Source organism: Asterias rubens, chromosome 2 (assembly GCF_902459465.1).
Source record: "Asterias rubens chromosome 2, eAstRub1.3, whole genome shotgun sequence".
NCBI classification, from domain to species: domain Eukaryota; kingdom Metazoa; phylum Echinodermata; class Asteroidea; order Forcipulatida; family Asteriidae; genus Asterias; species Asterias rubens.
Genome location: NC_047063.1, coordinates 4,186,382 through 4,201,975, shown reverse-complemented (window position 1 = coordinate 4,201,975; position 15,594 = coordinate 4,186,382). Strand labels below are relative to the sequence as shown.

The 15,594-nt window shown below is 39.2% G+C and overlaps 1 protein-coding gene across 1 annotated transcript in view; it reads left to right on the top strand.

Moving 5' to 3' along the window:
- The first annotated feature begins 4,256 nt into the window (after nt 1-4,256).
- LOC117307417 (neurogenic locus notch homolog protein 2-like) overlaps nt 4,257-15,594 on the top strand; it is a 49,154-nt gene continuing 37,816 nt past the window's right edge. Inside the window, exons 1-5 of the mRNA XM_033792164.1 lie at nt 4,257-4,558; nt 7,727-7,970; nt 9,336-9,403; nt 11,902-12,027; nt 13,915-14,034. Coding sequence (XP_033648055.1) covers nt 4,342-4,558; nt 7,727-7,970; nt 9,336-9,403; nt 11,902-12,027; nt 13,915-14,034 — 775 coding nt within the window. The 5' untranslated portion in view covers nt 4,257-4,341. The remainder of the gene's footprint in view (nt 4,559-7,726; nt 7,971-9,335; nt 9,404-11,901; nt 12,028-13,914; nt 14,035-15,594) is intronic.

Genomic DNA, 15,594 nt, shown 5'->3' with positions numbered 1-15,594 from the left:
CTGGGTTGTTGACATCCTCAGTAGACCCTATGCACAACGCATAGCTCACATACACGCGTATCTCCTGTCAGCCATTTTGGGTGTCAAAAACGTGCTCAAAAGGATGGTGCATGTGTTTACACACTCGGAACAATGCGCGTCTACCATTTCTGCTTTTTGGGGGAGTTCTTTCCTTTTTTGCATGTTTTGACACCCAAACTGGCGGACATGAGACGTGCATGTATGTGTGCTGCGTGTTGTGTGCTGCGCGTTTTGCGCAGGGATTATTGCCGTGGTCAGGGTTTTAGCTCCATCCACTTTGTTGGTCACTTGCACAGTCCTCTTTCATGGTTGGCCGACATTACCGGAATACATTTACGCTCATGTAGCGTAGCTCGTGTTTGCATCCTAGATAGCGGAAAATACCAGTGCATGTATTGATTGGTCCAAATTTACCACCCAGATTCGAAATATCTCCTCTGATAGAGTGATAGAGTGATAGAGGTAATGTGAAACGCTTTGGAGATGGTTTTATGCAAAGCGTACATTTGAACCAGTCATCTCAAAACAGTTCTTTCAATTATGAAAGAAAGTACAATATACGCATGTTTCAAAAAAATTCTTAATCGTTAGTTGTTGATTAAAACTTGCATGACTGTTTTCAGAAAATGCCACCGTCATTAGTTTTATTGCTGCAAAAACACTTGCATTTTGACTTCATTATTTAAGTGGAGATTTTCTTACAACTCTATTTATTGCTTACATACTCTATACATGTACCATTATTTATTTGAGGTGATGACAATACTTCTTTGTGTAAGGTCTTGGACAAAGATTACCTGGTTTTCACATCTGAACACACAAAGTCATATTGGATTATTATGTTTTTTTCTTCTTCTGGAAATTGTAGATATATAACATCAGCTGCAGTCAGTTACCAGCTATTGGTTTCACTGGCCCAACTGATGATCATCCCAATTGTAGTTAAACGTGTCACAATAGGACTCAATTCAATGTAAATGCCTAGCTGAAAGTAATGCTTTCCAGTTTGGACAGGCCTGACTATACTTGGGAAAGTTACTGAATCGGGTGTGATAATGCACTATAACATACTTTGCAGGTGGTTGACTTGACATTACATGGACGTGTTGTGATTCCTGTGGAAACATCAAGGGTTTCATTTTAATAAGAATACCTTTTTTGTGTGCTTTTTAGATTTCTTCTTCATTGTATCCTAAAAGCAGGGGTGGTAAGCAACTTTGCATACATTCCTACAATGTGACCGAGAGTTAAAATTGCCTTGATGCTGAAGTCAAAATATAAACACAATATTTTCTCCTTATTTTGAGGGAATTCTGCCGAGGCTTGTTCCCTATACGCTCATCAAACGATTCTGTACGATGTTATATTGGGGTACCACACTCTTTAACAAAATAAACTGGTCAGAAATGAATCGGATTCCGGGGTTATTGGTCCATTCTTGGGTTAAGGTGGCCAATTTCCGGTCAGGTTGACCCTGAGGTCAGACTGAACTGAAACTTGTAATAGAAATGGAATTTTACTCAGATGATGCGTCAGTTGGACACATTATTTGGACAGTTTAACACAGATTCCAGATCAGCCTGACCCAGAAATGGGTCAGACCTCCTCGGATCTGGAATCTGGGTCAATCTGGGTCAATTCTGACCCAGGGGGGTTTAAAGTGTAGTTCAAGTAGTAGTACCTTAAATCTCTTGTCATCATCATCAGCCTTTATTTATAACAATAGCATGTAAGTTGTTGTCTTTTTGAACAAATCTTTCAATATTTGTGACTGGTCTTTTTTAAACCTACAGTTTTCTTCCAGATATACTATTTTCATTTTGTTTACAACGTATTTGTACATTTTACAAAACCACATGTTAACATGTGTGGGAATCATTTTATTTTTTGTATTGAGCAAGGTCTATTGTGCTGTTTTTACTTGTATCTTTGTGTGTACATAAAAAAGTGCACTGTGTTTGTTTTGTATGTAGTTCTCTTATTGTCTATTTATGGTGCTGCACATAGACGTTTATGTAGTTGAAAGCAATAGCTGCTCATAGCAAAAAAAATAAACAAAAAGTAATGGAATAGGCTTAGAAATGTATAATTTATACAAAAATTATTGTAAAAAAAATAATAAAACGAATGAGCCAAGAATCAAACCAGATCTCTATTGAGTGGCTGTGTCTTCCTTTAATAAAGTTCCATCTTCGTAAAGGTTCCAAGTAGAGTAGAAAGCAATAATAACAAAACAATAATCACAAGTTAAAGGCACTGGACACCTTTGGTAATAATTGTCTAAGACTAGTATTCTCACTTGGTGTATCCCAACATATGCATAAAATAACAAACCTGTGAACATTTCGACACCGCCTTGTTGCAAAAATTTTTTTGCTTTTAGATGCATTATAAAAGGCTACAGGCCTGAAGTTTTGTGTGGAGAGCTGAATTACTTCACAAAGGCAATAAGTCAAGCGAAAAGTAACAACAACAAATTGAGTATAATCTCAAGTTTAAAGCTATTTTGCTCTCAAGTTTGAAGTCAATCAGGAAGGGTGAAAAATCACTTTGCCAGACCACTTGATTTTAACCCCACTTAAATACTGTAATTTCCTATTTATTTATTTTTTAGTTCGAAGAGAATTCCCTCGTTCAACTTTAATCTTGAAAGAGGATTACTTCCATCTAGTGAAGGAATTGGCTGTGGTGACGAGATTGTTTGAAAGCATAATGATAAATCCTATTATAACCAACAACGAAACTTACTGGCAATAGTAAATGAATCGTCTTCAACATTGTGACACTATGGAAATTGAAGAGGTTTCGTGACAACTTGTTTTTATCCCAATTTCTAATTTGACATTGAACCCATTCAGGTAAAGTTTACAAAATTACTTCCAATTCAGCAATTGCAGAATCGCTTTTCATGTTTGACAATGAGCCCCCAAAGTGTACACGCTTCAGTGATCTGCATCTGCAATGCACTGTGTCGTATGAATTATGTTCAATGTGATTTGCGTGGTTCGTATCATCAATGCATGGATGATTTTGAATGGTGGAAGCTATACGTCATGAAAGTTTCACACGTGTTTCATTGGCTAGAAAGGCAAACTTGAGTCAATGCTGAAACCCAACATTATTATGTAGGCAAAAATTAGTCAGGGCAAATCAGCGAATAGTTTAATTATTTAGTTTGAAGAAAAAAAATTGTAAAAAAAAATGCGTGAAAGGATGGTGCCGTGCTTATAAATAGGGTTGCTTTTCAACATCGCACTAGCCAGCCGGACGACTTCGATAGCATTTTGACCACTGCCATGGTCATTCGGGTGTGAACTCAGTTTCACAACTTAATTTTAACGGCAACAATGGTCCCTTCACGTTTTGGTGGATAAATCATAGATAACACGTATTCGATTAACTCGCAGGCCCAATATTATTGCACATTTTGTCACTTGTTTTCAATCTGTTTTTAAAGCCACTCAGCTGGATCAAGTGAACTTTTGTCCCAAAAGACACCGACAGAATAAACACGCTACCACTGTTGACTTTAACTATAACATGACAGTTAAAAGTCTGTGCCCGCCCATTCAAACTTTTTTGTAGGCATAGGTGGTTCAAAATAGGCGGGTATTAATTCAGACAGTCAATCTTTAAAAAAAATCCTTTTCTCGAAATTATGGGTGGGTCAAAAGAAATAACTTAAAATCAAAATGTAGGTGTGGTTTGTTTTGTTCGTTTTTTAAATATTGGCCGATTATAATATTAACAAACGAAAAAGAAAGAGAACAAAAAATAACCAACTAGTCAAAAAACGACTGATTTGGAGGACGTTTGATCTAAAATAATTATTTAGTTCGTTTGAGGAATGTCTTTGCTCTTCAGTGTATAGATTACATTAAAAAGCCAATCAATATTTGGGGTGGGTTGGTGAGTCAAAACACTTTCAGGAAAAAAATACAAAAGTTTTTAACAAAACTTAAGACTATTCTGAATGGCTCTATATAGCACCGATAATATTTCTGTTGTATACACTTTCATATACTTCAGACCATTTCCCCCCGAACCGCACCCATAGGTTTTTAATATTATGGAAGTTCAATGTGTGTATTAAACAACACGGTCACACAAGGACATGGCACAAGAAGCCAGAACTATGCTGTTTTCACCGTGGCTACTGAACCGAAAAGCACAACAATAGGCATACACCCATTTCAACCCAGTGAGTAATACGCAAACTATTGTGAGTAAAAATTAAAAGAAATCAGTAGGGCTAGTGTCACACAAAATAGGTGCACTCTACACGCATAGCAGGCATTTCAATATTTTTACGGATACAAAATGGCGACGTCGGCGAAGTTGCTTGGATTTGTAAGTGTTTTGGTGTCTTTCTGTGTGGTATCGGGAAGACCGAACGGAGCTCCGATTGCAACATGTACCTCCCTGATGCCGCTTCATACTATGGTACCCGGGGTCAACTACCCAGCCCAAACACAGTCAAACCCTTATGTTGTGGGAGCAAGTTCGGCAACATACAGGATATCCCAAACTATTACAGGTGAGTTTGTTTAGGCCTTACTACTGAACACGCCCTATAACGCCAACCACGCCCTATTAGCACCACATATCATTCAGACACTATAGATGTACAAGTTTTGTTTATAATTACACTCCAAATTTGCATTTTATTACCTTTCATTAAGTTGTGGTAGCAAGTTCGCCCATAGGCTAGGCCTACGCCTTATTTTGAGCTATCACGACATGTGATTTCGGGACCGTTCACGCCCTAGAACAGCACACACGCCAAACTATTCACACGCCATATTCTGACACCCTAGGCCTATATTTTAGAGTGTAAAAGTTTTGTGTTTTATCTTGTATCTTTTAACAGATTGTTTTAATCCTGTATGTGTATACAATAAAACTACTATTTGAAAACTTTATTTCGAAAGGTGCTCGCGTTTTTTATATATCACCGAAAATCCGAAGTGAATTATAATTGTGTCCAAAAATAATCCCTAAATAGGAATAGGCCTACACAAACTGAAAAGCGTTAACTGCAGTAACGCTTCCCTTACACAAATTTGGGGCATAAAAGCTCATAGCTTTGTACATAACCACATTACTTCCAGATGGAATGTTTCTTAAAGTGTGTTATACTTTCAAAAGTTCGTTATTTCGTTTTTGCTATTATCGTTTCCTAATATAATATAACAAAAAAAAACATTCAGGACGGCTAAACAGTTTACAATAAATGTTTTAAAATGGTGTATAGAAGTGTCCATGGATGAGTATTTTTTTGCATTTTTTTGTTAAACCTGTAACAATCTATTATTCGGTCATTTGAAATTATGAAATAGACTTAAGGTGGCACGTAAGAAGAAGGCCTAACTATTCCAACAAGTTAAACAACAACAGCATATGGAATGTATGAAAGGTTCTCCGCATGGCGTTCTAATTTTAATCGGGAGGGGAACAAACACTCTTCGCTTGACTGATTTTTCCTGGCACTGCAGTTCTCTTCAGTCTTTCTGTTTGTGTTAGGCACTTGACACAATCAGCATTTACTCAAAATAACTGCAACATAAAAACTAACTTGGTAAAGAGCAATGGAGAGCTGTTGATAGTGTAAAACTTTGTGAGAAACGGCTTCCTATTTATTAAGTTGTTGAGAAAGTTAATTTCTCACTCAAAATGCATATTTCCCCTTTTACTCTTTAGTGTTACAGTTGCCAATTCTGATTAATATGCTTTGATGACTATTGTGACCCTTTCAAGTAGGCCTATCTATCTACCGCGGACATCTGGCATTTGCAATAGCTATGCATTTCGTGTGCTTGAGGAACTTGGCAAGGGTGACCAATTTTAGCGGATACAAAGGGCGATGTCGGCAAAGGGTTACCCTATGCTTGGATTTGTATGCGTTTTTGGTGCAGTCTCAAAATCAAGGGTTTTTTGGGGGGCGGGGGGCGGACAACGATTCTGTGAGTAAAACAAAGTTTCGATCTCGACCAAAACTCGATGTTTGATTTAATGGGGGTTTTCACTCATGGCTGATTACGCCAAGCTGAAGCCGTGGTTTCGAAAAGGGCTTATGATTTTGCCCGCTAGTCAGGACTAGAGGACTAGCCCTAATTGTGAAATCTTGGAGGACAAATTTATATAGAAAAATCTACACGACTGGGTGTTTCTGCCTTTAAAACGTCGTATTTTGATTGGGCGGAAGTTTTTATGCCTAGCGCCCCCTTGCGTTAGTAAGAATATAGAAGACATCATGGCGGCCAACGCGACGGACGTTCGCACGAGCAAGTGTGTGTTTATGTTCTAAATGTTTGAACTGTATAACGGCTGTGAAAATGGAGGAATATCACTGGAATGGACCGTGGTATCCTTGACCATGAAGCTACTTTGATCATGTGTGTAAGTTATTCCTCCATTTCATACGATATGATGAACACAACGGAGTGCTACGCAATGTGCCACTGCAGTACCAGTGCAGTAGCCAGTAGTGCTGCACACAGAACTTAAAGGAACGTTACAGAATTGGTAAGGGAAAAAAATCGTGAAGATCACAGATTTACATAAAACTTACACTGTCTAATGATGATGATAGTTGAAAACATCCCTTTAAATATTTCTGTCTGAAATGTCATATATGATGATAAATAAATAATCTAACTTTGCGTTTGGAGTTTATCGCTCAGTGAGCGTTTTATTCATTATTTTATTTTGGCATCGATGCAATGCAAAATTTGTAATCGGTTTTTCACTATTCTCTCGTGACCCAGATGGCCGATCGATCTCAAACTTCTACAGGTTTGTCAGTTTATGTATATGGTGGATTGCATCAAGTGCTTACACTGCCAGCAACTGTTCGGTTAGCAAAAACCAATTCTGTAATGTTCCTTTAAACAGTGCACTGTCTGGCTGACTGGACTGCCCTGCCGCCAATGGTTTTAGGCATGTTGGCCAGTGTTAATTTCGAGCCTTAAAATGCATTAAAACCTATTCAAAATGTTGATAGTAAGTTTATAGTTATTTTAGATATGATGGTTTGCTTATATATTTTATTATAAACTAATATAAAGGCCTTAGTCGTAAAACTGGGGCATTGTTTGTTTCAAAATTGTGTCATCTTGACAAAAGGATTAGGCCCTACAAAACAACGGGTTACAATGTATTGTTAAATTTACAGAAAAGTACTAAATTAAAACAGTATTGAATCTTGTAAAGTTAAAAATGTCCCAAGTTCCCTTTCAACCATGTACTGACTATAATTAAATACTCTTTCTGACTGTGAACCTGATATTCAACATTTTAAATTTTCCTATTTTTGTGCCCTTTAAAGCCATTGGACACTTTCGGTAAACAGTATTGTCCAAAGGCCCACACTTCGTGTATCACAACTTAAAGAATAACAAACCTGTGAACATTTAGGCTCAATCGGTCATCGGAGTCGGGAGAAAATAACGGGAAAACCCACTCTTGTTTTCGCACGTTTCGCTGTGTCATGGCATGTGTTAACTATAAATCCGTAATTCTCGACGTCGAGAATTGATAATTGTTTCAACGTTTTCTCAAAAAGTAAAGTATTTCATGGAATAATATTTCAAGAGAAGTCTTTTACCATTACCTTCTTTAAACCCTGTAAGTTATTTGTAAATCTGTGAACTTTAATTTTTTTTTCTGTTCCGAAAGTGTATAATGGCTTTAATGTATTTTCCAGTGAGAATCCTCACCCAAGTGTCTGGTACCCCAGCCTTACGTGGTTTCTTCCTCCAAGCTCATGACAGTAGCAACAATGCAGTGGGTGTTTGGGTCCAACACCCTGCTGAGCATGCACGTACCTTCTCCTGTAATACACAAACAGCTGCTCAAGACTCGGTGACCCATGTTGACACTACTGAGAAACCCACTGACCTGCAGTTCACATGGACGGCCTTGGCGGACTATGGACCTGTCACATTTTAGTAAGGCTAATGGGGGGTTTAGAAAGTGTATGTAAAGCTTGCAGGAACAGTAATATTATTAAAGGCAAACCCTGGTTTGCCTTTAATATTTTTGGCGACTGGATCAGAGCCGAGTTTCAAGACTCTGAATTTGGCACTTACATTCACCATTCTCTGAGGGCAAGCGCCAAATTTCTACGCTAGCTCTGTAAGCAAAGAATGCCTAGTACTGTGGACTATAATGACCGGCAGCACAAGCTAAAACTCTGGAACACTGTGTATTATAATCTTTATTTTGTTCTGACAAGAGTCATGAAATTTTAACAACGCATAAACTTTTTACTAATTTAATAAAGACTCTTTTTTATAAAAACCATTTATGCAGTCATTGCTAACAGTCAATTTTATTACCTTTTTCACTAAAAATTACTGGGGAAAAACATGACAAAAAAAGGTTTTTGTTTATTATTTGGATTTATCCATACACCGATTTGCATGGAGCACTGTATAATATACTCTGTACTTTCTCTGATTTCTGTGAAACAATCCAAAGCCTATTATTCAAGTGGGATTTGAACTCTCGGCATATGCCGTTCAAGAGTGACAGTTACCCAAAGGAAGTTTGAGGAAACCTGTAAACAAGGGTGCTTGCTATTAACCCCCTGTACTCTTCCACGTTAAATGTTCTGGGTGCACTACCAATCCCAGTACATGGCTCCTAGAACTTACTGTCCCATCTGAAGGACGAAGCAGTTGCGGTAAAGTGTCTTGCTCAAGGACACAAGTGTCCAACTGCCGGGACCGAACCCACACTCTCTGATCAGAAAACCCTGAGCATCAATTCAGTGCTCTTAACCACTAAGCCATGACACACCACGTAAATAGTAAAATTTGAAAAAGTTTTATTATTACCACCCAAAATATTAAAGGAACACGTTCCCTTGGATCGGACGAGTTGGTCTATAAAAAGCGTTTGTAACCCTTTTTTATAAAAATGCATATGGTTGGAAAGATGTTTTAAAAGTAGAATACATTGATCCATACAAGTTTGCCTCGAAATTGCGTGGTTTTCCTTTTACTGTGCGAACTAACACGGTCGGCCATTTATGGGAGTCAAAAATTTGACTCCCATAAATGGCCGACCGTGTTAGTCAACGAGGTAAAATGAAAACCGTACAATTTCGAGGCATGTTTGTGTGGATCATTGTATTCTACTTTTACAACATCTATCTAACCATATGCATTTTATGAAAAACGCTTACAAACGCTTTTCAAAGACGAACTCGACCGATCCAAGGCAACGTGTTCCTTTAATACTGAAAGATTTAATATGAATACTATGCATGATGTTAATATTTCTTCTTTTACTTTGTTCACATTGTACAGTGCTGTAGCAGCCCAGAGCAGGCCAGTTTTCTGGATCACTAGGTCCCCAACCACACTTTCTTTCCAAGGTGAGCTGCCGTCGATTTCACCAAACTCTTCCTAACTTAGGATTAATCTTAGGACTTATGACGAGTAAAGTTCCGTATTCAAATACGTAGGACTCATTGAACCCATCCTAAGTTAGGACGGGTTACTCATCCTAACTTGAGATAGGATTAATCCTAACGTTTCGTGAAATCGGCCGCAAGATTATAAACTGATTAAATCTTTAGGGCACTAAAAAGTAGCATTTGCAGTATCAAAGAAAGGGGGCCCCGATTTTATAAGCTGCCTAAGCACAAAAAGGTAGCTTACCAGAATGTACTGTCTATGACTGATTTCCTGCTCTTTTTTTTGCTAAGCAGAAAATTGTTCAGCAAAAATTGTTGCGTAAAGCGTCTATTTAACAGTGTCCACAGATTTACACTAAACTTACACAGTTTGAAGATAATGATAGTAGAAAGCTTCCCTGAAAATATTACGTGCTGAGGTGCTGTAGTTTTTGGGAAATGAGTAAAACAATGTCATGAAAATAATATTTCGACTCATGAGACTAAAATAATTTTAATCATTAACAAATGTATTTTCATGACACTGTTTTACTCATTTCTCAAAATTATAAGCACCTCAGTAAGTAATATTTGAAGGGAAGCTTTCCACTATCGTTATCTTCAAACCCTGTAAGTTTAATGTAAATCTATGGACATTTTAAAGTGCCCAAATCCTTTAAGCTGCTCTATGGAGATGCTGACCTGTACGCTTCTTTTATTTGAAAGGGCAAAGGCACCAAGACAATGTGTGTACTGTTTGCACCATTTAAAAAAAAAAAATAATTAGGGGGGGAGGGGTCAATATATTTTGTTAATATTTTTGTTTGGGGTTGGCAGTCTGAGGTTATTCAAAAATTTGGTTTAAACATTCCTAGTCAGTTTCCACCAAGATGGATTCTCAGAATAGTTTGGTTAGCTGTGGAAAGTTAATGATCAAAATATTAAAACGGCGATGGATTAAGGTTCAAGTTACTCGGACTATCCAAAGCAAGGTCTGGAATTTTTCAGGAAGAAAATAGTCTGATCCCCTATTTGATGTAATGATAGTTGGTACTCTTTATCACTTACTCCACCCAGGGGTAAATGGGTACCTGTGAGGGCAGAGATGATTCTTGTGATTGATTTTGCCGAGTAGAGCGTATTAATGTTGCACAAGGCTGTATACTCCCCACCACGGAGCTGAGATTGTTTAAGGATTGAATTAAGGCCCAGTGACCAGGGGTAATAATGTGAAGCGCTTCGGGACGCTCTCCTATATAAAAAGGGGTTATTATTATTATTATTATTATTATTATTATTATTATTATTATTATTATTATTATTATTATTATTATTATTATTATTACTGCACACTTGGAACATGACGTAGATGGTGATCGCTTTAGGCCATAGATATAGAATTAAATAAGTAGATCGGTTGAGCGTACATCCGCAGGTTCTGGCACGGGGGCAACCATAAGCCTATCTCCAACGTTCATCTTCTACCAGCACGTGACTTATAGTGCGTCCATAGTGTGGTTAAAGGCCTATCTCCCATGTTCATTTTCTGTGCGTTGAAACCAGCACGTGACTTTTTAGCGCGTCCATTAACAAACAGAAATGTTTGTGTACGGCTTATGCCGCGTAGGTACACGCGGCCGATCTAGGTATTATATTCTATATCTATGGCTTTAGCCGTTTTTGAATTGGAGTTTACCGCTATGGCTACGGCTGTTGCTTAAGGGTGTTCTAGAAACACATACTATACCTCATTGCATGAAAACACAAGAAATCTAGCTGTACATGTAGTTCTAGCTGAAGCCAGCAATTCGGTCATGGCCATATACACCAATCCAGGGGTGCAAGTGCCGTGCGCCGCCATAGGTGCCGCGCGCCGCCATAGGTGCCGCGCGTCAGTGCTGCGGTGTACGTGTGCCTAATTTTGTGCACAAAGACACAAGAAAATCCTTTCCCTTTTCACTTTTTATGGAAAGTTAATGTCCTCGTCGACAATCTATGCGATTTCTCTGAGAAGGGTGCATGATATGACGATTTGCTTCATTCTTGATAATTTTTTTACTTAAGCACAGAGTAAAATACTGAAATTCCAACAAAATACTCTGCAGATGTTGACTATAATATGCAGTTTCCGCGTCTTTTCCACCGTTTTCAAGATGATTCGGTTTCTATTTAGTTGCAAATACTTGTGGTCAGTGGTCTACATCAGTATTTCATGAAGTCCTGGAAAGGAAATCGTGTAAGTGGTGGAGGAAAACATTTAATTTCCAAAAAGAGTGAAAAGAAACATGATTTCCTCATGTCTTTGTGCACAAAACTAGGCACATGTACATGGCAGCAGTGGTGCGCTGTATCAACACTTGCGCGCCCGATGTGCGTCGGATTGGTCTATAAAGGTCTCCCCACGGCACTTGATGTTCTGATGGTGTTGGTGTTTTGAATTGATCTTTATTCCTATGTTTGTCTTGTTTTTCCTACAGCTGATGATGCTTGCACCAACAACCAGTGTCAAAATGGAGCCGTTTGCGCTCTCATCCCATTTGACAGCAACCAATACACATGTTTTTGTGCGGGCCAGTTCACTGGGATCTTCTGTGACACCCCATGTATGTTTGCCTTACACACTTATGGTTTTGTTTTGCTTTGGTTTTAAATGGAGACTGGGGAGGTGGGGGTGGGGGGGAAAACAGTTTGGAGCCTTTCATTGAATTTGGAATTAGAACTGCTGTTGACATTGTGTATACATGTAGTAGGGTATCGGTCAATGTTGGTCCCAGTGTGAATAAATTCAGGAAACTTTCTCCTGAAGACAATCAGAGCATACTGACTGATATGGAAAGGTTTGTGGTAACACCATGCAATGACTATCTCTAATGAGTTGGGGGTGGTTCTGAAAAGAACCGTTGGTTTCAACTCGACGTTTTGATCAGTATGCTCTGGTCGTCTTCTGGAGAAAGCTGACTGAAACATTAAGTTGTTACATCACTGATTTATTTTAGAACCACCACAACCCCTGGGAGAGACTTTTCAAGTACATGGTGTTACCCGCAACTGGAAATTACAGCTGTGCATTTACGTGTGTTTTCCCTAAACAGTGAAACGGAACTTGTGACAACCGTTTATCCGAAACACCTACTCCAATCAGCACTATAAGGGTGCACACTACAATAGGCAGAAAACAGATCGTCGGCCTCATTAATAGTTTTTTAAGGTCCTCAAATTATTCTATTTTAGACAGATTTTAGAGCCCAATCAAAGGTGTTTAAAAAGTTCCCATTTGTGACCTGGCGGTTGTTAACTTTCAACTTATATTGGAATAATTTTGGATGACATAGGCCCTTAACAGAGTTGTCCCACTTTCCCAGTAAGCAGAGCCATGAAATTTTGCCAATATGGGCACGAAGTTTCAGTGGGGCAACCGATGCAATTTCTCCTTTCATTTTTGCCCCAATGCTGCTTGAACTGTCTTACTGTCATGCATACTTTCCGGAAGGTCTCCCTGATCCCAACTCTATCCTCTTGTTTTCAATCAGTAAGTGAAGCAGCGTGTACTTCTTTCACCTGCCAGAATGGTGGCGTCTGTGTGAATACAGGAGGGGGTGACTTTTTAGCGCGTCCATGAACAAATAGAAATGTTTGTGTACGGCTTATGCCGCGTAGGTACGCGCGGCCGATCTAGGTATTATATTCTATATCTATGGCTTTAGCCGTTTTTGAATTGGAGTTTACCGCTGTTGCTTAAGGGTGTTCTAGAAACACATACTATACCTCATTGCATGAAAACGCAAGAAATCTAGCTGTACATGTAGTTCTAGCTGAAGCCAGCAATTCGGTCATGGCCATATACACCAATCCAGCAAGTGCTGTGCGCCACCAAAGGTGCCGCGCGCCGCCATAGGTGCCGCGCGCCAGTGCTGCGGTGTACTTGTGCCTAATTTTGTGCACAAAGACACGAGAAAATCCTTTCCCTTTTCACTTTTTATGGAAAGTTAATGTCCTCGTCGACAATCTATGCGATTTCTCTGAGAAGGGTGCATGATATGACGATTTGCTTCATTCTTGATAATTTTTTTACTTAAGCACAGAGTAAAATACTGAAATTCCAACAAAATACTCTGCAGATGTTGACTATAATATGCAGTTTCCGCGTCTTTTCCACTGTTTTCAAGATGATTCGGTTTCTATTTAGTTGCAAATATTTGTGGTCAGCAGTCTACATCAGTATTTCATGAAGTCCTGGAAAGGAAATCGTGTAAGTGCTGGAGGAAAACATTTAATTTCCAAAAAGAGTGAAAAGAAACATGATTTCCTCATGTCTTTGTGCACAAAACTAGGCACATGTACACCGCAGCAGTGGTGCGCTGTATCAACACTTGCGCGCCCGATGTGCGTCGGATTGGTCTATAAAGGTCTCCCCTCGGCACTTGATGTTCTGATGGTGTTGGTGTTTTGAACTGATCTTTATTCCTATGTTTGTCTTGTTTTTCCTACAGCTGCTTGCACCAACAACCAGTGTCAAAATGGAGCCGTTTGCGTTCTCATCCCATCTGACAGCAACCAATACACATGTGTTTGTGCGGGCCAGTTCACTGGGATCTTCTGTGACACCCCATGTATGTTTGCCTTACACACTTATGGTTTTGTTTTGCTTTGGTTTTAAATGGAGACTGGGGAGGTGGGGGTGGGGGGGAAAACAGTTTGGAGCCTTTCATTGAATTTGGAATTAGAACTGCTGTTGACATTGTGTATACATGTAGTAGGGTATCGGTCAATGTTGGTCCCAGTGTGAATAAATTCAGGAAACTTTCTCCTGAAGACAATCAGAGCATACTGACTGATATGAAAAGGTTTGTGGTAACACCATGCAATGACTATCTCTAATGAGTTGGGGGTGGTTCTGAAAAGAACCGTTGGTTTCAACTCGACGTTTTGATCAGTATGCTCTGGTCGTCTTCTCGAGAAAGCTGACTGAAACATGAAGTTGTTACATCACTGATTTATTTCAGAACCACCACAACCCCTGGGAGAGACTTTTCAAGTACATGGTGTTACCCGCAACTGGAAATTACAGTTGTGCATTTACGTGTGTTTTCCCTAAACAGTGAAACGGAACTTGTGACAACCGTTTATCCGAAACACCTACTCCAATCAGCACTATAATGGTGCACACTACAATAGGCAGAAAACAGATCGTCGGCCTCATTAATAGTTTTTTAAGGTCCTCAAATTATTCTATTTTAGACAGATTTTAGAGCCCAATCAAAGGTGTTTAAAAAATTCCCATTTGTGACCTGGCGGTTGTTAACTTTCAACTTATATTGGAATAATTTTGGATGACATAGGCCCTGAACAGAGTTGTCCCACTTTCCCAGTAAGCAGAGCCATGAAATTTTGCCAATATGGGCACGAAGTTTCAGTGGGGCAACCGATGCAATTTCTCCTTTCATTTTTGCCCCAATGCTGCTTGAACTGTCTTACTGTCATGCATACTTTCCGGAAGGTCTCCCTGATCCCAATTCTATCCTCTTGTTTTCAATCAGTAAGTGAAGCAGCGTGTACTTCTTTCACCTGCCAGAATGGTGGCGTCTGTGTGAATACAGGAGGGGGTGACTTTTTAGCGCGTCCATGAACAAATAGAAATTTTTGTGTACGGCTTATGGCGCGTAGGTACGCGCGGCCGTTCTAGGTATTATATTCTACACTCTATGGCTTTAGCCGTTTTTGAATTGGAGTTTACCGCTATGGCTACGGCTGTTGCTTAAGGGTGTTCTAGAAACACATACTATACCTCATTGCATGAAAACACAAGAAATCTAGCTGTACATGTAGTTCTAGCTGAAGCCAGCAATTCGGTCATGGCCATATACACCAATCCAGCAAGTGCTGTGCGCCACCAAAGGTGCCGCGCGCCGCCATAGGTGCCGCGCGCCAGTGCTGCGGTGTACTTGTGCCTAATTTTGTGCACAAAGACACGAGAAAATCCTTTCCCTTTTCACTTTTTATGGAAAGTTAATGTCCTCGTCGACAATCTATGCGATTTCTCTGAGAAGGGTGCATGATATGACGATTTGCTTCATTCTTGATAATTTTTTTACTTAAGCACAGAGTAAAATACTGAAATTCCAACAAAATACTCTGCAGATGTTGACTATAATATGCAGTTTCTGCGTCTT